At 43.2% G+C, this 24,879-nt stretch overlaps 2 protein-coding genes and 1 pseudogene across 5 annotated transcripts in view; 1 reads left to right on the top strand and 2 right to left on the bottom strand.

The window, feature by feature from the left end:
• Positions 1 to 22,775, top strand: part of FAM13C (family with sequence similarity 13 member C) — an 83,289-nt gene extending 60,514 nt beyond the window's left edge. Inside the window, exons 11-15 of one of the 3 annotated variants that reach the window (XM_066619160.1) lie at positions 3,448 to 3,531; positions 7,466 to 7,561; positions 12,372 to 12,568; positions 13,582 to 13,683; positions 14,878 to 22,775. In XM_066619160.1, coding sequence (XP_066475257.1) covers positions 3,448 to 3,531; positions 7,466 to 7,561; positions 12,372 to 12,568; positions 13,582 to 13,683; positions 14,878 to 15,001 — 603 coding nt within the window. In that variant the 3' untranslated portion in view covers positions 15,002 to 22,775. The remainder of the gene's footprint in view (positions 1 to 3,447; positions 3,532 to 7,465; positions 7,562 to 12,371; positions 12,569 to 13,581; positions 13,684 to 14,877) is intronic. The other 2 variants (XM_066619161.1, XM_066619162.1) reach the window with 2 other exon arrangements.
• LOC136647009 (5S ribosomal RNA) lies at positions 11,880 to 11,999 on the bottom strand (annotated as a pseudogene).
• PHYHIPL (phytanoyl-CoA 2-hydroxylase interacting protein like) overlaps positions 22,565 to 24,879 on the bottom strand; it is a 190,167-nt gene continuing 187,852 nt past the window's right edge. For both annotated transcript variants that reach the window (XM_066619165.1, XM_066619163.1), the window contains exon 5: positions 22,565 to 24,158. In XM_066619165.1, coding sequence (XP_066475262.1) covers positions 23,624 to 24,158 — 535 coding nt within the window. In that variant the 3' untranslated portion in view covers positions 22,565 to 23,623. The remainder of the gene's footprint in view (positions 24,159 to 24,879) is intronic.

Here is a 24,879-nt window from a genome sequence, read left to right as displayed (position 1 = left end):
GTGTCCTTAAATTTTTTCTTTTGGGCAGAAGATTGGTAAATATCTGCTTGCCATAAATGATAGCTTAGACTGCCAAATATGCAATGGTGATCCTCTCCCCTGCGCTGCCTGGGGCCAGTACTGCAAAATCCCCCCCCCTCCCCGAGAAAATGCCACCTCCTCACTGCTTGCATCCAGAGGCCTTCTCAGGACCTAAAAACATCACTTCCAGTTTCCCAGATAAATTAGAAGTGATGTTTTAAGGCCATCTGGAGGTCCTTAGAAGGCCTCTGCGTAGGGAGGCAGCAGGTGCAGACGGCCCTTGGGGTGGCATGACTGGGAGACTGTGGTGCCCCCACAGCCATGCCACCCAGGAGCACTTGCACCCGTGGGACCCCTCCTAGGTACATCAGTGCATCTATGCCACACTTACGTGTCAGTACAATAACAATATTAGTTAAAACTTGGGAGATCTGGGGGTTCTTAGGAAGGTGGATTCTGTCCCCAGCACCACTTTCTATACTTTTTTCTTTGACGGTTATGGAGAATTGCAGAATGTGCCCATCCCTGTTCATAATTAACTGTAAGGAAGAGGGAAGGCTCTTGGTTCATCTTCCGCTCTTAATTCCTGGATATTTTAGGCAGAGGTGCAAATCCTGGTTATGCTGATACAGCCTATGCCAGTCACGAAACTGTTGAGAGTTAAGTATAGTTTCCTGTGTTATTAAAATTTATTTACCTCAGATGAGTAACAAACTCAACACAGTAAAGCCTTCCTCCTAAGGGGACAGGGAGGATTGTTGGGGAGAATGCCTTCCCTTTAGTAAGTAGAACTTCAAGCCATTTAGGTCTCAGTGTACCTTGAATTAAGCTCAGAGAACAATAGGCAGACCTTCTGATATGGAAGTCCTGTTCACCTTTTATGTTCTGCATCAGCTACAGTTTCCAAACCATCTTCAAGACCTGTCCCACAATGAGTGGGTTAGTAGTAGTCCAAGTGTGAGGCTGTTATTCACACCTTGATGGAAGCCAAATCCAAATCCATGGAAGCCAAAAGGAAAGCTAGGTTTCATCAGCATACTGCATATGCCATGTCACAGCACCACAACCCCTGGCCTATATGCTTGTGTGTGCTCATTTCACATGAAATGAGTTCTGTGTCCACTTACAAGGCAGCTGTCGCTCCAGCTTACTGCTGACCCCAAACACCCCTTTACCAACTCAGTGTCCTATTCCTGTCCCCAAATGCTACCTCTCTTCCTGGATCCTAGTTAACATTGATAGTTGAATGTGGTTACTGGATATAGTGCCAAGGCTTCAAACTGTGTTTATTTTTAGGAACTGGGTATTTGAGGGTTTTTTTTTTTTTAAAAAAACGGATTAGATTTCCATATTGTCATTGAGATGTCTTGTTTACAGCATAAGTAGCCCCAAGGGACTATGTTAGAAGAATGCTTCTTAACAATTTAATGGCACTTTATATAATGATTAGTAATTCAAGTGCATACGTATAAAAGAGATTGACAGTCCAGCTGCCTTCTAGCCTCTGTCTTCAAATAAAGGCATGACTAGAATGATGATAAAAAATACCAGGTAACAGAATAAACAGTGTTTGGTAAGCCCTTAATCAAAACCCTTTTACAATCCGTTCTGTTCTGAACCTAGGGACTGTCACAGTGATAACCCTTGTAGGACATGTCACACTTGCTTCCTCATTTCCATTGGCCCCACCTTTTTTTTTTCTTTTGTACAAGGTGAACAGGTTCTATGGGAATACAGCAGAAAGTACATAAATAGTACTAGTTATTTATTTAGGGCCCAATCCTATCCAACTTTCCAACTCTGGTGTAGCCACAATGCGACCTCATGATAAGGGAACACATGTTCCCATACCTTGAGAAGGTCCCAGTGACTGCCCCTCCACCATGGGATACAGCACACACCCCACTGGCACAACTACACCAGCACTGGAAAACTGGATAGGATTGGGCTCTTCCCACCTCCATCTGAAAACTCAGCCTCTTCTGGACTTGGTAAATTGGAGATGTTCTCAGAATGAATCTGACTCACTGCCCAATCCTACCCCCACCTGATGATGCAGCTGTGTTGCCGGAGTACATGCAACACATACCCTCCCCCCAGTGGGGGCAGGGGGTGATCAGGATGCCTGCCACAGGAAAGTAAAAATATTTTCTACTTACCTCACATAGGTCTTCTAGTGCCTAGGGGGTCTCCTTCGACCCACACCAGCTGTATAGGTTGCATAAATAGCAGGAGGAACAGGGGGCAGGGTGGGTCAGATCAGAAAAGGGGATGGGATCCTAGTGCATAATGGTGCCACCAAGATCCACCCCTCCATCCCCCTTCCTGTCCTGAAACTCACTCTGTCCCTTTCCTGCCCACAATGTGCCCCCATGGCCAACTTAACTATACTGGTGGAGCCTCTGGGAACTATTGCTGCACATGCTGCACTTCTTGCCGTTTGCAGCAGCTGTGTGGAAACAAGTGACAACAGGCAGTTCTTCCTAGAGTCTCAAGCAGAGAATAGTTGTGTGTGTGTGCGTGTGTGCGTGTGTGTGCGAGAGAGAGCAAGCACTCTAACTAAAATCAGGGACATTTGTTTTATGTAGCTTGATTGGGAAACCTTTCAAAAAATTCTAAGGACCCGTTCACTTGTCCATTTTTGAGGTACAATAGTCCCTTCAAGGTCACTTTCCCCCTCAATATCCTTGTGAAACTACCCTAATTTGGTAAGCTTGTCAGTTTTTTAGCTAAAAACTGCTAATTTAAGCAAAGGACATGGGACTGAGAAAGGCTTATCCCTCACTCTAACAGGAAAGTAAAATTGATCCAGAAAGTGGAGGGGAAAAATGAATAAGCTTGTGAATTCAATCTTCTGCAACTGCTTACTCTATGTCCTCAACCTTAATGCGTCAATTGCTTTGTGGTGCTTCAGGCCCCCACTCCCTTATCTCAGTTGTAAATTGCAGTGTATACCCTGATGGCATTGGGGACATTTTAACCCCAATTGTATTGAATGGAAAAACTGAAATTTCATTTTTGTATGTTTTATGTGTACCAAAACATCACTATTCTTGATCCCATTATTGTTGTAGCTGTTCTATCCTTGCATTGCCAAAAGGAAATATTTTAATGAAAGGGTTGATATTTTCTCTTTGCAACTGATGTCATGCTCAACACAATTCCCCAAGTTTTGTTGTGTTGATGATTGACTTTGGCATGTTTCAGCCCCACACTGGATTAACAAAGTGCACTTCTGTATTTGAGTGAGGGTTAACTAGTGCCTGAGGTCATTTTATAGATAGGATTATCCATTTTATGAACAGAAATCTTTTAATTTATTTTAAGGAAATCTTACTTCAATGTTTTAGAGATAATACATACACATATCTCCATGAGATGAAAATCTAATTCGTAATTTTTGTATAAATAACTTTTTTTAAATAGGCTATGACAAAAATGCAAATGGCTTTGGAAAAGCTCACTCTCCAGAAAAGCCTGCTCTATTTTGAAAGTATTCATGGACGATCTGTAAGTATGCTGTGGAAAGATAGGTAAATCCCAAGTTACCCATTACATGTAGTTTATATTACATCCTATGTAGATAACTTTTGAGATCATTCACATGAAGGTGAATTTTGCCACTATAATCAGTAGTTATATGATCTGAAGAGAAACCAGAAACCAAATACAGAAGTGGGCTGTAGCTGTGCCCAAAACCACTAAACAACTGGTTGGCTCACACACGCATGAATCAATCACTTTGTACCTCCTTTATGTTGCTTTATGACAATTCACTGTTTGATTCGGATGACTTGTATGGATGAATGAACCATCTCTGATAGAACTCATTAGCCTAAAATTCAATGATTTCCCCCCCCCCCATTCATCTGGGAGTTATCAAGTGATGTAGCTGCATGTGTGAACCATCTCTGCTAACTTGCATTAAATAAGTTCAATGTGATTGTAATACGTTCTTCATAATAGTCATAGCAATCCAGGCAGAGTGAATTCAGATGAGAGATTTCATCCTGTGTTTTATCTGAGGCCATGTTAACATGAAGCAGAGCTGGCTGCAATCAGGTGCCAAAAGTTGGTGCATGTGAAGTTCAGTGAATGGCATTTGCATTTGCTGACCAGTTCAGCATGGCAGCCTGGTTTCAAGTTGGTGGGGGTTGACTTAAAAATATTGCTAGAGCTAGAGTTGAGTCGAATGTATGGTTGATCTGAAGATACCTGCTCTGCTCTTCCATAGTTGTAATATTTCTCTTGCCTTAAGCAGTGTTTGACTCAGGTGTGTGAACTCAGCATTCAGATGTACTAATTCCAAAGTATACAGACTCTTAGAATATGTAGGAAGCTTGTGAAACATTTTAGAAGTCAAGATCCAATACAACCAGAGGGTGCATGAGGTGTTTCAAGAGTTCAGATTTTTTTTTTGCTTTGATGCACAGTTTTTTTAATTTGGTTTGAATGTACCCTGATTACTTATGAGACAATGAAAGCCAATCATATATCTCCTAATTTGCCATAGCTTTTATTATTTATGCCCTGTGAGTTCAAACCACCTGGATATACACTATTCCCACTCCCTGCACAAACCCATAACCTGCTGTGCTAAGCAAGCACAAATCTGGCACCATGATAATGTGTGGAGGAGGCTCCTTTTGGCACATAGTACCATCCAGATGTCAGAGCCAGGAATCAGGTACATTTGTCACTTTTGAAAGAGATTTTATGTGAAGAAACTACAGGACAGAAGCCAGGAATCCTGCAACACTTGTAAACATACTTTGTTTTTCAGTTACATCAGTTAAGTACAGTGGCATGGTAAGCTGTGATCACACAAATCATATGCAGTGGATAGGTGGTTGTGTGGTGGTCACAATCCCACTTCTGTTTTTTTAGCCTTTTCTAGAACGGCTTCTAATTAAGCCTAATTTAATAAGCAGTTTGTAAACATTGACATTGTTTTGAGAGAGGCTTCCAGATTTATCTGATTTAATCAGATGGCTTCCTGCTTTAAGCAGAATGAAAGACCTTGGTTCTTTCTAGTTCAAGAATGAATTAGAATTAGAGTGGGTGTTGTGGGAGGGGAACAATCATCCAAACAGCTCTGTTGGGTGCTGCTTGTCTAAAGTGTCTTTAAGGCTTTGCACATAATTAAGTAAGTTGCAGATTCTCAAACAATACAGCAGAGAGAGAGATAGAGAGAACTGATCCAGCAGGGATTAATTTTGATTGGCAACACAATCCTATCCTGTGCTGGAACAGGCTGGCTGGCCGGCCTGTGCTGTATCCAGCGCAAAGTAGGAGATAGATCCTGCACAACTCAGAGTGATTCATTTCCCCTTACCTCATATCCTGTGGCAGCCACCTCAGTGGAGCCACTTGGTTCTGCGACAGTGAATTTGCTAATGCAGATCCGAGCAGCCCATTGTAATGCCAGGCTGGCTGGGAGGGGGGTTAGGATCTGGGCCAAGTGGCAGCGGCATATTCCACCCCCCCCCTCCCGGGCCAAGTTTGACAGCCTTAAGTCATTCATAAATAACTTGCTTTCAACTAGACTTAGCCAAGATAGATAACTTGAACTGAATTGGAACCACACTGTATTAATTCTGTATGAAGTATTTAGATGCAAGGACTTTGTTACTATCATGTGCAAAGCGTGTACATGTTGAAACAGAAGAGGGGTGCACTCTTTCCAAAATTCAAGCTGCCTTGAGTGCCCTACTAGGAGAAAGGCAGGGTAAAAATCCATTAAACATTTTTTTAAATGGCCTGTACAATGGATGGGGTGGCGGTAGGTACCAGAAACAGTTGTCCAACCCCCGGATGCCAGCCACTGTTAACAGTGGAATCTGACTGAGTGAATCAGTTAGTGACCTTGACTTTATGTATGCAAACCATCTTAGACTTTTTAATGATGTGAATTTACTTTTAGTTTAATGTGTGAAAATATTTTTTAATGTGTAGAGCAGGGGTCTCCAAACTTTTTGGCCAGAGGGCCGCATCAAATATCTGGCATGGTGTTGAGGGCCAGAAAAAAATTTAAATTTAAAATTTAAATAAAGAAATACGAGATGGAATTTAGATGAGTGAATAAATGAATGAATGGGCTCATTCATTCAACCTCTCTGGCCCTCAGAACACCCTCCAGACACAATCAGAGCACAGATCTGGTCATGTTCAGCTGAGTGGACAACAGGCTTTCAGGGGATGTTGGCCATGGGCCAGAAAGAGGCTTGCTGCGGGCCACAGCTGGCCCCTGGGCTGGGGTTTGGAGACCCCTGGTGTAGAGGAATACAGTTAAATGAAGTCACAAATTCTTTCTCTGTTTCTTTCCTGGGTCATGTTTTGTTCACCATAGATCAATATAGCAGATGTCCCTCAAGTAGGAGTCCTAGATTCAATCTTTAACATCTTTATTTAAGGGGTCACTGGTAGGAGGGCTGAAAAAGATTCTTTCCTGAAACCCTGGAGGGCCACAGACCAATTGTGTGTGACTGTGTGTGACTCTCAACTTAGTTCTTCCTCTACATGCCCCTTTCCAATCCCCAAAATCTTACTGGATTTTTCCAACCTGTCTCTTTCTGCTTTGCTTGGGGCCTGTGGGCCTGCGCAATTGCTGCCCCAAGTACACAGATCTTATATATTGTACAAGGTTGATTATAACATAGCAAAGGGTGGATTGAGATCCAGAGTGGGAATATCTACTAAAATGGTCTTAGAGTCAAATCTGCCACTGCCCCTTCCAAATTATTATGTCTGTCCAAGACATTCTTTTTACAGAACTTCATAGCTGATGGTGAAAGGCAAGACCTTATCAATAGGCTGTTTGCAAAAACTGCTCTGGCAGCTTTGAGAATATGACTCTATTTAGTCATCAAGTAGTAGCTGGACAAAACCTGTGAGTCATCTCAATGTGTATGATTTTCTTTTATTGTTTTCCGTCCATTTCCCATGGACCTCACTTTCTCAGTATGAAGTACTGAAATAAACAATAATCAATGTGTGCAAGACTCTGGAGTCTCATTGGAGAGGATGCCTGGAACATCTGAGAACTGACAGTTTGATGACTGCCAGTCACTAAACCAAACACCCGCAGCCTTAGCAATACTGACAGTTAAGGACAATGAGATTTGCTGCTGAAGGGGTTTGTGGTGGAATGACAGCTGCGTGACTGCCACACAGGCCTTCCACCTTGAAACTGGCCTTCCCTTAAAAGTAATTGCTACCCGGGGGTTGACATATTAGCTTTTAAGAACTGATAGGGGAAACAGTAGCATGAAGATTTAGGATAACCTATGCTCATATTTAAAAAACAAACAAAACCACTGTTCATGGTTTTGCTTTTACTATAGTAATTCTGATCCAAAATACACACAAGGACAAATATGCCTCCTCTTTGTTAGGGAGCTCAATCTTCCTCTAGAGTCAACATGGTGCTGCTATTTCTTTCTAGGTAACCAAGCAAGATAAGAGTCTGATAAAGCCCCTTTATGAAAGATACAGAATTATCAAGCAACTTCTGTCGACACCGTCTTTGATCACAACCATTGTAAGTCCAAAAGAGATTTAAAAAATAAACCTATTCTTGCCACTCTTGGCCTTCTTAGGACCCATTTATGCAGTACATTTTGCCTCCCAAGGAATCATTTCTATTCATTTTGCTGGAGGAAGATTTCAACCAAAGGATCTATAGCTGACCCAAGAACAAAATGATTGAACTCATAAAGTTTTAGTCAACTTCATTCAAGGTTCATCTTGCCTCTGTGCTGTTACTTTTTAACAGCATGCTTTAAAGTTGGAATGGAGATGGATGTTAAAGACCATACCGTTTTTTGACACTGCAGTACAATTTAGGGCAGTGCTATGCCAGTATTACATTGGTGCTTCCTTCATAAAGGGTGCAATCCTCACCCCTTATGTCAGTATTTCCCAGCACTGGCATAGTGGTGCCAGTGGGACATGTGCTACATCCTGCAGTTGGGTGTCACACATGGAGGCCTCTTCAGAGTTAGGGAATGGTTGTTCCCTTACCTCAGAGCTGCACTGCCCTTATGTCAGTGCTGGAAAGCACTGACATAAGGGGTGAGGATTGCACCCATAGTGGCATAAAGTGTGGAAATTAAGGGCGCAATCCGAACCCACTTTCCAGCACTGACATAAGGGCAATGCAGCTCCGAGGTAAGGGAGCAAACATTCCCTGACTTTGAGGAGGCCTCTGTGAGTGCCACCCAACTGCAGGATGCAGCACACATCCCCCTGGACAGTTATGCCAGTGCTGGAAAGTGGGTTAGGATTTGGGCCGAAAAGTGTGTGTCTGCATTCTGCGTCCATCTGGGAAGTCTGAGTGGCATGTCCATATGTGATTTACTTTTGCACTTAAACCTGTAACACTGGTGTTTTCTGCAGTAGTCCCAATGTGCAGTGCTGTCCAACACCATTTGAAATAGGGAAGCAGAACTTCCAAGCAGGCTTGAGCCTCAATACCTCTTCTTTTAAAAACTAACCACTGTACCTGTCCTCCAACATTCTGATGCAGGGCTTGGACTATACTGTGGGACCATTACTTTCTTGGGGCTGCTCCTTTGTGACATAGAAAATGGTATTCTTGTGCCACACCAGGGTGGATTACTTGCAACCCCCTATTTAGGCCTTTTCTATGGAGACATACTTAGGGGAATAGGACTGCAATCCTAAACACTCTTTTTATGAAATGCATTCCACTGAACTGTGTGGGGCTTACTTTCAAGCAACTTTGATTAGGATTGACCAGAAAGGCTTGCTTGTTAATGGTGTGGGTTAATGGCTAATGGCTTGTTGCCACTGTTTTAAGCGCTTGCTCTTACAATGGATATATTTGTGACAACTAATCCATTCCATAGACCTTTATTGGCATTAAAACAATAAATAGTGATAACAATGGCCAGTACGGCGGCTGTGTTGCCAAGAGAGAAAGTCGCAACAAGGGACTGGTAAGGAAAGAAAGGGCGAGAACAAGGGGGGGTATAGGATCAGGATGGGGGTTTTAGCTTGGAAACTGCGGAAATAAATTCTGCTACTGCATTGGTAATATCCACAGAGTTGTCGCTCAGGAGGACAAATAAGAGATCAGTAGAGGTACCAGGAAGAGAAGACAAGGGTTTCAAATGTGTATCTCGAAGAGATTGGAAGTCGGGACAACAAAGTAATATATGGTCCACTGTGTCCAGTTCTAGGGAACAAAAAGGACATAATCTGCAATCATGCGGGATATTGGAAAATCTGCCAGAGTGAACAGCTGAGGGGAAGATATTGAATCTCGCAAACATGAACGATCTCCTCTTGATAGGGTTAATCAATTTACTGAAATATTTGCAACAGCGACCAAGTGAGGGAAGAAGGCCAAAAAACTGGGGAGAACAGGTGGAGTTAAGATTTGCGGAGAGTTGGTTAAATTCGGATTCCCAAAGCTTAGATTTGATAATTAAGTGGGCCTTGTGGAGGTTGATATCTGCAAGGGATTCGGGAGAAAGGTCTAATGAAAGAAGCTTAGAGTCGATGTTTGAACCACTTAGAAAGGTAAGAGTCCTTTAATATATCTTTTAAGAGGGACTCAGAATGAATACTTAAATGTAAGCGAAGCCAGAACTTGAAAGTGAGGGACCACGTGATGGTAGAAGGGAGGTGGATCCCTAGTTCGAGCATAATAGTAGATAGTCTAATTAAATTAGGAACCCCCAGAATTCATCTGAGGAAAGAGGCTGCCACTTGGTCCAGATCTTGGTTCGCAGCCTCTATCCAAATGGGGGCACCATACAGCAGTTGGGAAAGAATTTTTGTTTTAAATATATGAAGGGCAGCAGGGCGAACTGATTGCCACTAGATTAATGAAAACAGGCGATCGCATTTAGATGAAGTGAGGATGAAGAAATCGCAGATTTTCTGTGAGGGAGCCAGCTGTGATGGAAATGAAAGGTAATCCCCAGATATTTAAAAGTTTGAACTTGTTGAAAGGAGAGATTACCTATCTTCCAAGGGAGCGGGGCCCAAGATTTAGCGAAAACCAAAATTTTGGTTTTCTCAGAATTAATTATTAAATCATTGGCTAAACAATAGTTTTGGAAGGAGAATAATAAGTGACGTAGGCCAAATCTTGTAACAGACAGGAGAACTGCATCATCTGCATAAAGAAGGATAGGCAGGGGGACACCATTGAGGAAGGGAGGGGAGTTCTGACAGCTAGATAGGTGTAGGGGTAAATCTGCCAGAAATAAATTGAAAAGGAGAGGAGCAAGTATGCAGCCTTGGCGAACTCCTTTATTGATGGGAATTTTGTCAGATGTACCCAGGCCATTAAGACGAACCCTACAGGAATTAGATGAATGAAGGCGGCGAATTAGAAAAAGAAGACAGGGATCTATCCCACAGCTGGCAAGTTTGTTCCACAGCATATCCCTATTAATAGAATCAAACGCTCTGCGGAGGTCTATAAAGGCCGCGAAGAGTTTGGCACCATGGTGGACAGAATACTTCTCGGCCAAATAGGAAAGCAGGAAGGCGTGATCGACAGTAGAAGCACCTGGGCAAAAGCCAATTAGTTCCCTACCCGGTAGGGCTTTAGAAAGAGCCTAAGATGCTAATCTGGTGAATAAGAATTTAGAATAGAGCTTCCCTATAAAGGAAAGAAGGCTAATTGGTCTATAATTGCCCGGGTGGGAAGGATCACCTTTCTTAAGGATAGGGACAAGAGGTGTAGAAAGCCAGGAATCTGGAAAAAGGCCAGTTTGATTAATTAGAGTAAAAAGGTTAGATAGGGGTTCCGACCACCAAGAGGGGTTGCTGATTAAGATTTCACACAAGATATCATCGGGGCCGGGAGCTTTCCCGGGTTTCAAGGTATTAATCAGCACAACTACCTCATCTGGAGTAACGGGTGGCCATTCCGGTAAATTTAGGGGGGTAAGGATAGAGGGTTCACAAGAGTCAGTGGCAGGGAAAATTCCCGAGAAATGGGCTACCCAGACAGATGGGGAAATAGGGGAAGGAGTGTTGCTGAAAGGAAGCGAGTTGGTACGGGTAACTAGAGACCAAAAGGATTTATGATTATTGGATGAGATTGCATCGTAAAGTCGTAGCCATTTGTGCTGGGCAAAAGAGTCTTTTTTTTTAATCCATGAGAATCTGACAACATTTCCTCAGGTGGAAATAAGACCTTAAAGAGGCAGGTGAGGTGTTATGACGTGCTAGAAAAAAGGACTGCCTGACTCGAATCTTGGCTAACTGGCACTCCGAATCAAACCAAGTGGGGGCACAATTATCAGAGTGGGAGGGAAGAGAGGTTCTGAGAAACTGGGTTAATGATTCAGAAAGGGAGTCATAAGTTAGAATGGCCGTAGAAGGTGAGTCAGTCTCTGCCAGCATACGACTTAAATTAATAGACTCTTCTAGTCTAGTCCAGTGGTGGTAGGCATCCTCTATCCTAAGGGACCATTTAAGATGGGGTGACAACTAATCTAAAACTGTAACTGGGAGAGGAAGACCAGGGAAGAAGTTATTCTACTTACTTGCATGGAAGGAGGAAGAAAGAGATACTGGGATCATTGGTTTCATGTGTGAATGCCGTGAATGATTGAGAGAGTTCAGAAGGAAAACTGACCCCAGACAGTGCAGGTTTTCCATTTGTATTAGGAGCTGATCTAAAGCAAAGCTGATTTAAGCCTTGCATGAGAAAATAACTTTTCTTGGGAACCATCTTACAGCCTATACCCCGAAAATGGTCACTTTTTTAGTATTGTATGTTTGTGCCCAAGTTAAACTACTATCAGCCTGTTTGCTCATATACCTCTAATCCAGTGGGTTGGCAACCTTCAGTCTCGAAAGACTATGGTATAAGCCTACAGCACCCGGTATTCCAAGGTGGTCTCCCATCCAAGTACTAACCAAGCCTGACCCTGCTTAGCTTCCAAGATCAGACGAGATTGGGCATGTGCAGGGTAACAGTTGCTGCTGGTTTCCTCATTTACTGTGGTCACAACACCAGTGGTCACAGCACCCTATAGTGGTGGTGGCAGCATCACCAGGCACTCCTGGGGCACTGTCATCTTGAATCACGCATGATTCAAGATGGCAGCACCTGGGAAATCTGGTAAGAAGAAGAAGAAGAGGAAGACACCAGGGACATCTCGCGGTGCCCTTGTGAGTTGACCACAGTGCCCTTGGGTGCCGTGGCACGCAGTTTGGGAACTACTGCTGTAATGCTTGTGAGATTTAAGTGATAATTTGTGATGCAGATCTAATTTACTCTATTACTTTTAGCAATCATTTTTGAAGATGTGCATGTTAAGTAATATAATTTGGTAACTTGAATTCCTTGTTGCAAGCAGGAGGAGGAAGATTCTGATGAAGATCATTTCCAGAGTAGCTACGAGTTATCCTCTGCTACGTCCATCAACCTGCCCACTGATAAGCATCTACATCATTCAGAGGATGAGAAAGATCCTGTGCTTGTTTCACCCCTGGACGAAAAGAAAGCAATCAAACAGCCTGCCCTGTCAATGTCTAACTTACATGAGGCCACAATGTGAGTGTTGACTTATACTTGATAAATTTAAGAGACAAGCATGCACCTTTTACTCCTGGAGATGTATAAAGTTGATTGTGGATGATCAACAGAAGCATGGGGAACAGGATGTGCAAATCATCTACACTTCCTATTATCCTTGCTTAGCCCAGTGTTCAGAATGGCCCAGCTACACCAGTGCAAACCAACATGCCTGTTACAGCCTTTCCCAGTTGCCATGCAAAGAACAGATGCTGCTGCAACTGCATTAATGTACATTCTCAGAACTAACAATATCTGGGGCGGAATTAGCAATATTCGCTCATACATTTTTCTGCAAGATGGGCAGCCCAATCATAAGGGGCAGCCCAATCCTGAGCTGCTCGGGGCGCCCCTGCTCGGCAGCACCATGAGGGCTGCTGCTGCATCCAGCACCTCCCGTGCTACCATGGGAGGCACCTCGGGATGCAATGCAGCCCTGCAATGGGGCTACTCTCTTTAGCGGCGCCCAAAGGCGCTTGTGTAAGGCATGCAGCCTCCACAAGCACCAAGGATCCTGCGGAGCTTCCGCCCACCCCCAAGCATGCCCCTCCTCCCTGCACCATGCCGGCCTCCCCGGCCCCTCCCTGTGTCACGCTGGCCTCCCCCCTCTCCGGAACGCCCCCGTCCCCGCCCCGTTTGCTGTTCCTCAGCCCAGCGGTGGCAGGCACCGCCGAGCTGCAGATCGCGGGTGCCCACCGGGTGGTGGCTCAGCGCCGGTCGGAGCTGAGCCACTTCCAGTGGGAGCCTGGCGGTAAGCCCCGCAAACGTGCCTTATGGCACGTTTGTGACTGTGGACCGCACTGCGGAGGCGTGGTGTGGACCATAGGATTGTGCCCGAAAGCAGTTATGAGCATCCAGTCCAACTTTACGTTTAAGTACACCCTATATGAAGTAACACTGGTTGAGGTAGGATGAATATTCCTGACCCTGGATCTGTCACCTGTATGTCACTTTCACCATGCAATCTTCAAATTCCAGTTCTCCTTTTGCAGGCCTGTGCTATTGGAACATCTTCGAGAAACTAGAGCAGACAAGATAAGGCTAAGGAAAATGTTAAGAGAATTTGAGGAGCAATTCTTCAAGCAAACGGGAAGGTAAGAAGATTGCACTTGTGTATAACTTTGAATGTCCGCTTGGGAAATAAAGCGGGATATAAACTTGTAAATAAAATAAATATCTTAGCATCACTACTGCACTACCTGTACCATCACAAATCCCAAGAGTTGGCTGACTTGCTCACAGGATGCTTGCTCTATGAGATATGCCTAAATGAAGGCTTCTCCAAACTGTGGCTTGACAAACCAGGATTTGCCAGGACTCCTGGTGGATGGGGAATGTCTTCCTGTGCCTTCATACCCTACATGGGTTATGTCTTCCAAGCATCTGATATCAGAGACACACTCATGAGTTAGGATGGGAGGCTAGCCTCACTTTGGCATCTCAAAAAGGTAAGAATACGAACTACCTGCCCACAGAGAAATCCCCCGCTAGGGGTGTATGTGGTTGGAAAGGAGCAAAGTCCAAAGGAGGAACATGCAGAGATGCAAGGGGCAGCCACCTTGGCTGCTGAGTCTTTTTCAGCTTTCAGGCACCTTTATTTATTTTCTTGTAGCAAACTAGCCAGTCTCTCTCTTGGTACATTTGAGTGCAGCAAGGTGCACTTTGAGGGTGACTGTCCTAACCATTCTGTCGTTCCATTCATAGACCACGTTTTGGAGCATGGCAGCCTCTGTATACTCTTATTTGATGATACCAGGGAATCAAATCAATCATGTATGGACTAGACTACTAGTCTTTACCTGGTGGGCTGGAACCTAACCTATGGCTGGCCAGACCAGCAGTGCCACAGCTACATTTTCAAGAAACAGAAGGATAAATAAATAAAAGGGAAGGAACAAAAAGGGAGACCGATAGATAGATTTAGGTCAGATAAACACAATATGATAAAAATTAAAAATGGGTGCTGCGTATTATGTGACATGGGGGTCACTGCATTTAATGCCTTAAAGTGTACTCTTCCAAGTAAACACATAGTCCAAATCTGTCTGCAGTTGTCTCCCATATTTGCTTGCCTCTTCTTTGGATTTTGACTGTAATCTTCAAATTGAGTGTTTAAGTTTCCGTTCCTAAGATCCCTGATGCACTACACTTTTCTTCCTATGTTTCCTATGGTTACCTGTGGGGATCTGTAATTGAAGAATAACCAACCAAACAAGTAATACCTTTTTGTCAAGGCTAGTCTTGAAAACTTGCTCTTTGTCTTTTTTTTTTTTTTGGCCCTCTTACAGGAGTCCCCAGAAGGAAGATCGCATCCCTATGTCACAGGAGTATTCAGAGTACAAGCACATAAAAGCCAAACTCAGGCTCTTAGAGGTTCTCATCAGCAAGCATGATGTCTCCAAAACCATCTGAAATCAGTGGTTTGCAATAGTAAAGCTCTTGGGGGTACGAAGAGAGAAAGAGAATTGCACAGGTCTGGTTCTTTCTGCACAATGATTTGACACCTTGATATTCTGATGCACTTTATTAATGTTATTTTGCTGCAGGAGAGAGAGAGAGACAGAGAAAGAGAGAAATAGGAGCAAGTGTGAGAATGCAGAAAGGAGTGAGTGAATGGGGCTGACGGTTCTTACCTGTAGGTCTTCTATTCCTGGAGGGAACTTTCATTCCATGACAGGTTTTCTCTTGCTTAGCCCAAAGAAGGCAGTCTCCTCCAAATTCTGGCAGCTGGCTAAAGACTCAGAGCTCTATAGGAGAAACTCTTAACAGGAAGATGGCATGACTTCAGCAACAGTTTTCAAAGTATGGAAAAGAACAAGGCAGAATTTTAAACAGAGCCACCCAAATGTCTCTGGTCTCTGTCAACCAAGGGGGAAAATGGTAGATGTGATGTTGTTCTCTGAAGGTCTGAGGGGGCATATTGCCTAATCTAAACAAATGTCTGAAGTTTAATCAAGTGGCATTGTGGAATGTCTTCCCTTACTTCATTCTGTATTTCCTGGCCTGGTGTTTTTACTTTGGTTTATGGGACTGTAAAGTCTGGAAAGCTTTTGTACCTCTGAGAGCATTCTGGATTCATAGGGAGACTGGCATGTTACTAGTTTCATTAGTTAGAGGAGACACATCGGTCAAGATCCGAGTTCTCTCTTTTGCCTGCTAGGCTGAGTGCCAGTCTGTGATAGGTACATTTGTTCTGATTGGATACCACGCTACTTGTGTTGAAAACTTGATCAGCCACCCCTAGAAAGTCAAGTAGCTATCATGGACATGTCCAGAGCACTGCCTTGAGCATTCCATTTAATTAGGCGGGAAAGTTCAGATATACATCATTTAAATGAACAAATAAATATTCCCCAGAAGACTGCACCTAAACACCATCTCTGCTGCCAGGGAGTTGACTTTGTGATGCCTCACAAAGGTGAGTTGGTTGCAACCTAACTTTTTCCCAAGAAGCTCTGGCTATCAGGAGCTTGTCCCTCCCACCCCCAACATTATAGAGGAGGGAGCATTACTGAGACCTTGTTGGTCTTCATTCAGCTTGAAGTGGAATCCCTCATCCTCTGTTTGCCCTCCCATGGTTAATTAATAGGAATCAGCAGTCTGCATTTCCCTATCTGGTAGAGATTCCTCTCACCTAAGGGATATGTTTCACCTGCTTCTGGTGTGCCCAGATCCTGAAAAGAAGGGAGGACAAGAGCAAGACAAGCTCCTGTCAAATGTTGGGATCATAGATGATTCTGGTGCAAACATCACTCTGTACTGGTGAAATGTGCACAGGTTGGGCTCTGTAAAAATTACTTTCAGTTCGAACACGTGTTGGCTATACTTATGACTAAAAGGAATGTGGCTTCCAGTGTGCAAGACATAGAATATAGACAGCAGTGGCTCAAATAGAGCCTTAAGGCAAGAGCCTTAAGTACCAAACTAAGGTTCTGTATTGTCAAGCAAACTTTTCTCCCTTTCTGTGTTCTACAGGTATGTCAGGGAGGTGTTTTGCAGACAAGGATAGGGATTTTGTGAGTTTAAGGCAGGGACCGTAAGCTACATGGTTCAGTCTATGAGCCTCAGTGGGCAGGGGGTGGGAGAATCCCTAAAGAATTCCTAAAGTTTAGGTCATGATGGTATTACCCTTTGTGTGTGTTCCAATTGTAGTTGCAGAAAAAGCACAAGATGTTGTAGTGGGTATAATGGCTTCCTTTCAATATCAGCTTTCATTCTCTTTTTAAAAAAGGAAGTTTCTGCCCTTAGGTTTGTAAACACGTGCTTGTGAAAGTATGTGAATGTCAGAAGCCTTAGGTAAACGCTTGACATATGACAGAAGTCTTAGGGAACTAGTAACATTTTCAGAGATCAGGCGGGGGCTTCAGGGCCCTTCATGACTTCTTACCCATCCCCATCTTGGAATATGCAAAATGATAAAAACTGGCAGAATTATGTAGAAGTTACGGAATGCTTAATTTGCTTAAGTTTTGCAGGTTGCAGACTGTTCTTGGTAAAGGATCCAGGGTATTTTGTTGCAGCATTTTTGTTCATTTCCCACTGAACTTGTTGACAACCCTCACCTAATAGCAGTCTGTTGTGCTAGTGGCAGCCAGTTCTCTTTTTAGCAGGGCCAGCTTAAATCCACCAAACAGGCAGGGTGTCATTGCAAATGCTGCCCCCCCTTACCCGAAGATGTGCCAGCCTCTGTTCCTTGCACTTTCCTCCCCCTGTGTTTGCTTTTTCCTCCACATTTCCTCTTCCTCTGTGTCCACTTTTTCCTTTTCCAATCCAGGGAGTGGGAGGAACAGCAGCAGCAGTGAAGGCAAGGAGGTGGACTGAGATGGGCGCCCCCCAGCAATCTGCTACCTGCGGGAACTGCTTCAGTTGGCCTCCTGAATGGACTGGCCCTGCATCCCAGTTTAGTAGGAATTAGAGGCAGCCTGGAGTGCAGAGACTGTCTAAAAAGTCCAATCATGCTGGTATTCCTACTAACAGATTTCTAGAGAAGCAGTTGGGGTTAGCGTTCCCTCTAAGTCACGCAGCTCAAGGCTGAGCTCTGTGCGTCATGGAGCTCAGCAACCCAGAAGTTTGGCAACGATGCGTGATGACTTTGCTAAACAGAGGGCATCGCAACTATGTCATGATGCCTCACAGGAAGAGAAGGGGTCTGTGCACTGGTGCAGATTCCCCTTACTGGGAATATAGATGCTGCCATGCCACTTTGTCACATAAGAAGTGCAGGGTGCAGTGAAAATGAGAGGCAGGCACAGAAAGCAGGAGCAGCGTGTAGCTCACCTCAGGCTGTGGTGCCTTTTTGGAATTTCTGGAAAGCCAGCGAGAAGCTCAGCTTCTCTGTTCCTCTTTACTGCCTTGGAGAACCCAGGATGCCTTACAGAGCACTGTGTGCACATTAATAGAGGTGATTGGAAATTGTGTTATTCTACTCAAAAGTAAGCCCATTGGGTTCAGTAAGATTTGGTCCGCAACCCTATCTTACCGAAAATAAACACCTCTACACATTAGAGGATGTCTTTTGCTGGAGGCAGTAGGCTTTGAATGGATGGGGGGTGGGGGGGAGTTCTTGGCCCAGTTTCCCAAATTGGCAAACACTTACTTCTTGCAGCTGAGTGAGAGAGAACCCAACGGTACTCAGCTCATCAGGGAGTAGGATGTTTTCCTTTTGAAGTGCACTGTGATGGCATTATTAGCACTACGCATGTGGACCCATGGGGACAAAATTGCAGTGAGGGAAGAAGGGCAGGGCAGCGAGGAGGTTCTCCATCAGCTGCAGGGACCCATCCCCAGCATCTCCCTGGTTCCGTTTTGATAACTGCATACAAGGCACCTTGTATACCAACAAACAGATGGAGTGATGAAGTAATTGACTGTTCTGAATGGCTAGCTGTTATCCCCTATGTTTTACTAAGAGAATGTCATCCAGACTTCTAAGAGTAATTAAAAATTGGGGGACGGGACAGAGAAAAGAGATCAACTTCTCTATCAAGCATGCAAATGAGGTATTAATTTGAGCAGAGCAAAGGTTGCTTTGGTCATGAATCTATCAGCTTGGATCGTCAGACCTGTGCCTTAACATCTTTCTCCCAGTTGTTGTACACCACGGCTCTAATTGTTTTTATATAGCCTATATTTATATTAACATCCATTTATAATCAATTATTACAGGACAATTGTGACAAATTAAAATGACAGGAAAAAATAGCATTGTGGTATTTTAAATTAATTTGAACTATGCTTAATCTTATGTCTTCCAGAACCGATTCTCTCTTCAATAACCCTTAGATTAGTTCTGGTGTGTTTTAGAGATTAAATAAATACATGGATTTCAGTAGAGAGGTGAAACTGCTCTACTGGTGACACCTCTCTTCCTTCTGCTTCTGATGGCTACTGGAGCACAGCAGAGGAACTGGCTAATTCATTTTTCCAAACCTCATGACTGTTATGTGTGTTTAGCACTGGAATGCATAACAGCGGGTTCTGTTCATGGCCAAACGTATTGGACAATGCATTTACTTTGGGATGAAGAACATGGTTGTCATAAGCAGAATAGTTCTATACACTATGCATCTGTGTAACATTTGAATAGTACACAAAGAGCTATATCAAAATGAGCTCCCTCATTTTGTGTTTGGTGTTGCGCATGTTGAAAAGTGCCTCTGTTTGGGGCAATTCTGTACAGTCACAGCGGACAAAGTCATGTTGTTGCAATTACTGTTTTCATTGTCGTCAGTGTCTTTGGCTCCATTTGCCCATGCTGTTGTTTAATCCAGCTGGCTGTGGTGCCTTATATCAGCGCTTCTCAATGCCTATTCTCCACTGTAACACTTCACATGGTCCACCTATTTGAAGTCTACTGGAAGTACATGGTGATGACATCATTGCCAGTTACTTCTAGGTTGTGAGGCCAGATGCAATGTGACAAAAACCAGTAAGAGGCTCAGGGTGGATGGGAGGGCTTTTTTGCATATGAAAAAGCATGCTTTGGAGCTCTGCCTGTTGTTTGTTTTATTACATTCCTGTTCTCGTTGCCGGGCGGCAGGTATGCCGTGGTCCCACGAGTACCACCAGACAACACCACTGGTGATTCTGATACCACTGGTTGAGAAACACTTGCCTTATATGATTTTGTCTCTACTTCTGCCACGACAGTATCGTGAATGCATGTAAACAAAATCAGGTGGGCCATCACAACCCATAAACTTAAATAGCAGGGTGAGTAAATGGGGCCAAGGACATTGAAGGCAAAGGACAGATGAGGTATTAAGAAGCAAGTGTAGCTGAGAAGCAAAAGAGTGACAACAGGATGCAACATGGTTTGGCAAGATTGGGGTTTGGAGTTTTTTTGGTATAATTTTGTTCAGGTGCATTGTGTCCTATTTTTGAAGGAAACATTAAACTACTTTGGTTTGTCAATTCTGCTCCTAGCACAAGCTTGTCTTGGGAGCAAAACTGGCCTTAAAATCAACAAGTGCTCTATTTACCCAGAAGTGATACCAGAGTGGATCTTAAGACACAGGTATTATGATCCATACTGTTTACAAGTAATATCTGAAGTGGACACACTTTTACTGTTTTTGTTTAAATATTTTGACAAATTGTACACAGCTGAGCCAGTGGCCTTTGGCTCATAACATGGTGGCTTGTGGTCCTGAATGGCCAAATCCATTGCCATTATGAGCTCACTGTGCCTAGAAGTGATAGCAGGCCTTTTCTCCCCACAATGCCATGGGGGCAATTCCTATGCAGGTTGAAATGCATGATGGCCTTTGGGTGACATCAACTGGGGGTTCTGCTGGGGTTCCTGTCTTCATTGCTGCCATTATGGAAGTCAGATAAGGAAGGGTTGTGCCCAATGAGGTTGAGCCCTAATTCCTTTGCAGACATGGGACTGGCTCCTTTAACAGCCACCATACTCACCAACAGCTGTGACTCCTTGACCGCACATACACTACAGCACAGTGGTGTTCAAGCTGTGTTTCAGGAAACATTGGAGTTTTTAAGCAATGTATTGAGTGCTCTCTAATAAAGCCCGAAAGGCTTTCCTGAAGGAGAGCTTGTCTACCTACTAGTGATCTTCCGTGCAGTGCACAGAAGTGGAAATGATGTGCATTTATTCTTGGTTTCCTTATTTTCAAAGATGCTCCAGGATAGTCTGTACAGCATAGAGGTGCTGAAACAGCTGGGCAGAGATACCTCAGCCGGTGTTAAGGAACAGATTTTTTACAGGGAAAGGGAGTTTAAAAACGGCTGCTCTAGAGAAAATGGCCTCTTTATGACCCTCCACACAGAAGTCTGCCATTTCCATACAACTCAAATGGGAACTACGCCTTTTCTTTTTTGAGTACAGTACTGTGGATCCAAAATAGACTAACAGGTGGCACACCCCAGGATAGTTTACAACTTGTCACTATTATCCCAAACTTCCATTCAAGTTGAAATTCCCTGAGTTGGTCCTCCCAGAAGCACCATAAACACATGGATGCAAAAAGAAAAAGAAATCCATTGTCTGAGCCTTTGAGTTGTAGAACTAAGCAAACAGTGTGCAAAAATGCCACTGCAGAAACATGGGTTTTGTTTTGTTTTTAGGTATCTGTTTTCAGGAACTCATTAAATCACACAAACAGAAAACCATTTTAAGGACAGGAATGAGTACCTAATAACCTATAAGACAATGAAAAGCTACTCCACCCTCCTAAGCAGAAATTGCCAGGACTTGGTTGATAGTAAACAAAATCAAACAAAGTGAAGTGACATGCCAATTTCTTTCTTTAGCACTTTTCCCTAGCCTAGTGCTATAAATTTTGCTTTTCTGACTACCAAAGCTTGTTTGAAAGCATGCACTTTGTTAGACCTTACTATTTCCTGTGTGATGATTGCCAAGATAGTTTATTAAAATAGTGATAATAGTTTATTGCATTATGATATTTTGGATAGATTAATGTATGCAGACTATTTAATCCAAGTGTCATGGTTATGAACTGAAGGCAGCTGGGTGTTAAAAAGGAACACTTTATAAACATAAAGAGATTGTTCTTGCAATAGATCACTTCTGAGTGGTGCATAGTTTAGTGGGAGATAGACAGTCAGCAATTGTGTGTTGCTCACCGGCTAACACAGGTTTAATGGCAAAGAAATCCAAGGAAACGCTTCCAAAGGAGATATGCACTGCCTTTAGTGTTTTGTTTTGTTATTTGTATGCAAACACCATGGGCATGATCCTTCAGCTCCCAGCTTTGCAAACATGGAAGGGATTGTCTATGAGCAAAGTGAATAAAAATATAAAGTACACTCTATGCTGGAGAGGAATGGACCCCTGGACTGTATGTGAGGTGCATTCGAGCCTCACATTATTGCAGTGGTTCCCAAACTTACTTGTGTCATGATGTCCCCGGCTGAGCCATGTGCCGCCATTTTGGATTTCACAAAATCTTGCAAATTCAACATAGTGGTGCCTAAATCTCACAAGATGGCAGCACCCAGGGAACAGGCAGGAGGGCAGCCGGGGACATCCAGCAGAGCCCCTATGAGTGTGATGCAACGACCTAAGGTATTGCAACACACTCTTTGGGAACCCTTGCATTATTGGAAGAGGAGCAGTTCTATTGAGTGGTGCTAGCTAAAATGACAGCACATGGACAGCCAGCAGGAAGGAGGTTTCAAAAGCAGCCTATAGGGATCCCCTCCATGTGTACAGAGCTATATATATAAGAAGCGAAGGAGCAGGCCGCAACTCTGTTATTATAGTCAAGAAACCATTTGTTTCTATTATCTGCCAACCCTGTTTGTATTTCTGCTGTATGTAATGTTAAAGCATGATTTTTTAAGAGAAAAAAAAAACCTCTGAAAAAGGTTTTGGAGGGGGAGTGTGTCTCTCAGTGCTAAACCTAAGTGAATTTTTCTTGTTTCAATGATGTTTCGGTGTTTCAGTGTAATTGGCTTGATCACTTAACTTTTATGAATCAGAATGGTCTCCTTCATAAATCTGTTTTAATTAAAAGTCATGTAAGAGCAACAGGAACAGATACACAAGTATTTGAAGTTTACAAACTACATCTTTGATAAGGGAAAAATGGTTTCATGACATGTATACAGTTGCTATTAAAATGTAATCTATATATTCTATATGATTGTATAATATTTTATACAACAGTACAAATAAAATATTTTTCTATTTATTATGTTGAAACACAGGTTTTTTTTTTGTTTCTTGTTAGCTAATATAAACAACATAAATAACACTGTCAAACAACACATTGGAAGTGCTGACATTTTTCTAGGTTGAGAGAGTTAAATCATGCTGCAATTATAACCTTTCATGCTATTTTGGAATTATCCCAGTTAAGTTGTTCAGTAGATTAAAATGAATGCATATTTAAACACCATTTAGAAGCCAGTAGTTTTTATTTTGCTAAAGCTGTTTATATAGATTTGTTACATTTGGCAAATGGAGCGAGAAGAGGGAAAAATGGAAAGAAAATTGAAAAAACACCAATTGCAGCATCTAGATAGATAAATGGTTGCTGGGGGGAAAAAAAACCCAAACCAAGATTTCTAACAGTCGAAAGCACTGGTGGACCAGAAGGAAAGGAAGAAATACTAAGGGCAGAACTATGTGCTACACTGGACAAGGAGCTGCTGCCAATAACAGCATCTTCATGTTGGGCTATCCCTCTTCCCCCCCCCCCCCCCGCCCCACAATGTTTGGGTATACTTATCTGTACTGGAATACAATATATTGTACATTTCCCTGTCCCTAAGAACCACTTGTGTGGAACAGGACACAAAAAAAGCACATGCACAAATAGGGAACCTAAACATTGCAGGGGAGAATGTTAAAACATGACCCAGGATGCTGTTTTCAGCAGTTGCCATGTGCTTCCTGTCATGCGCAGTTCTGCCCCAAGAATACTGAAGAAGTCAATCACTGGCATTTGCTTTTGGTAAGAATGGCATTATGCATGCGTCTGATGAGAACGGCTGACGATGGGTGTAGGCAACAGAGAAGGCTCCTAAGGAAGAGGGGAGGGATGGAAATTAACGTCCAACACTGATGTTGCAGGTCTTGCAGCTAGGATCTTTCTTAGCGTTGGCAGTCGACAAGCTCATTAGCTGATGACCAGTAATTTCTGCAACTGTGCCAAGGGAGAGATCCACTGGGTCAGTGTAAATCACTTCCAAGATTACATCCTGTGCATGGTGATACACCATGACCCCACCTTCTTCGGTGCAGGTCAGAAATTTGTTATCCTGCAAGTTCAGCTGAGGGAGGCGCTGCTTACAGAATTCGTCTCCCGGTGATCCCGCTGGTGCGATGACGAGGATGACGTAGTGGTAGGCTGTGTACATGCAGTAGAAGTCCCCAAAGTACAAGTTAGTATTTGGGTTGAAAAGTTTTTCTGCTGCAATCTCAAACCTGTATCTTCCATAAGGTGAATCTTGCGGGGGCTTTCCAGTGTTAAATTCAGTGTTGCAGCTAAAGAAGATGCCTTCCAGCTTTCCGCTGATTGGAGAGCCATGGCTCCCGCTGTTATCCTTGACTGACGGCTGCAGAGCATTCCCATGCTGCTCTCTAGAAATGAAGGGTGAGTAAGTGTTTATTTCTACCATACCATCAGTGAGATATGCATTGGTCACTTGGGAACTCGGACCGAAATTGTGACTGACACTGGATAACAGCATTCCAGTTCAAAATGGAGGAAAATACACCTTGGTGGTAAGAAAGTCAAGGAGAAGTACAAAATACATATAATATACCTATCGCATACATGGAAAGAAACGTGTGTATGAAGACAGACATGCTGAATTTTAGCATTTAATTGGCATCAATGAAAGATGGTATGTTTGAAACTAGGAAACTACATCAAACAGGGCCGGTGACAGATTCACTGCTTTCAAAGAGGCACTTTGGGCTGATGTACACATTACTTTTTCAGTTACATACATACAATTTTTTTTCTTAAGTGTTCACCTGGAAATGTATCACACATGTGCAGAATTAGATGCAAACCTGTCAAGCGCATGCATACACTTAATGGCAAACTCGGGCTAGTTGTCACATAATGTGGAATAGCCCTTAGAAATAAGAACCACAAAAGTGTAGCTAATGACAGAAGATACTACATCTGATTAGACTGCCTCCTACAAGTGTGTTAGGGTTGTATCCTGAATCAATTCTAGCAATACTTATCAAGAAAGATTCATATTCATGACACACAGGACCTAGTTAGGAGATCTGTGCCACTGCAAAACTGTTTCATGACTAACAATTTAACGAAAAGCACATTATTTCC

This window comes from Tiliqua scincoides, chromosome 3, assembly GCF_035046505.1.
Source record: "Tiliqua scincoides isolate rTilSci1 chromosome 3, rTilSci1.hap2, whole genome shotgun sequence".
Classification (NCBI taxonomy): domain Eukaryota; kingdom Metazoa; phylum Chordata; class Lepidosauria; order Squamata; family Scincidae; genus Tiliqua; species Tiliqua scincoides.
Note: the sequence above shows the minus strand (reverse complement) of the source record. Positions and strands in the feature narration are given on the sequence as shown.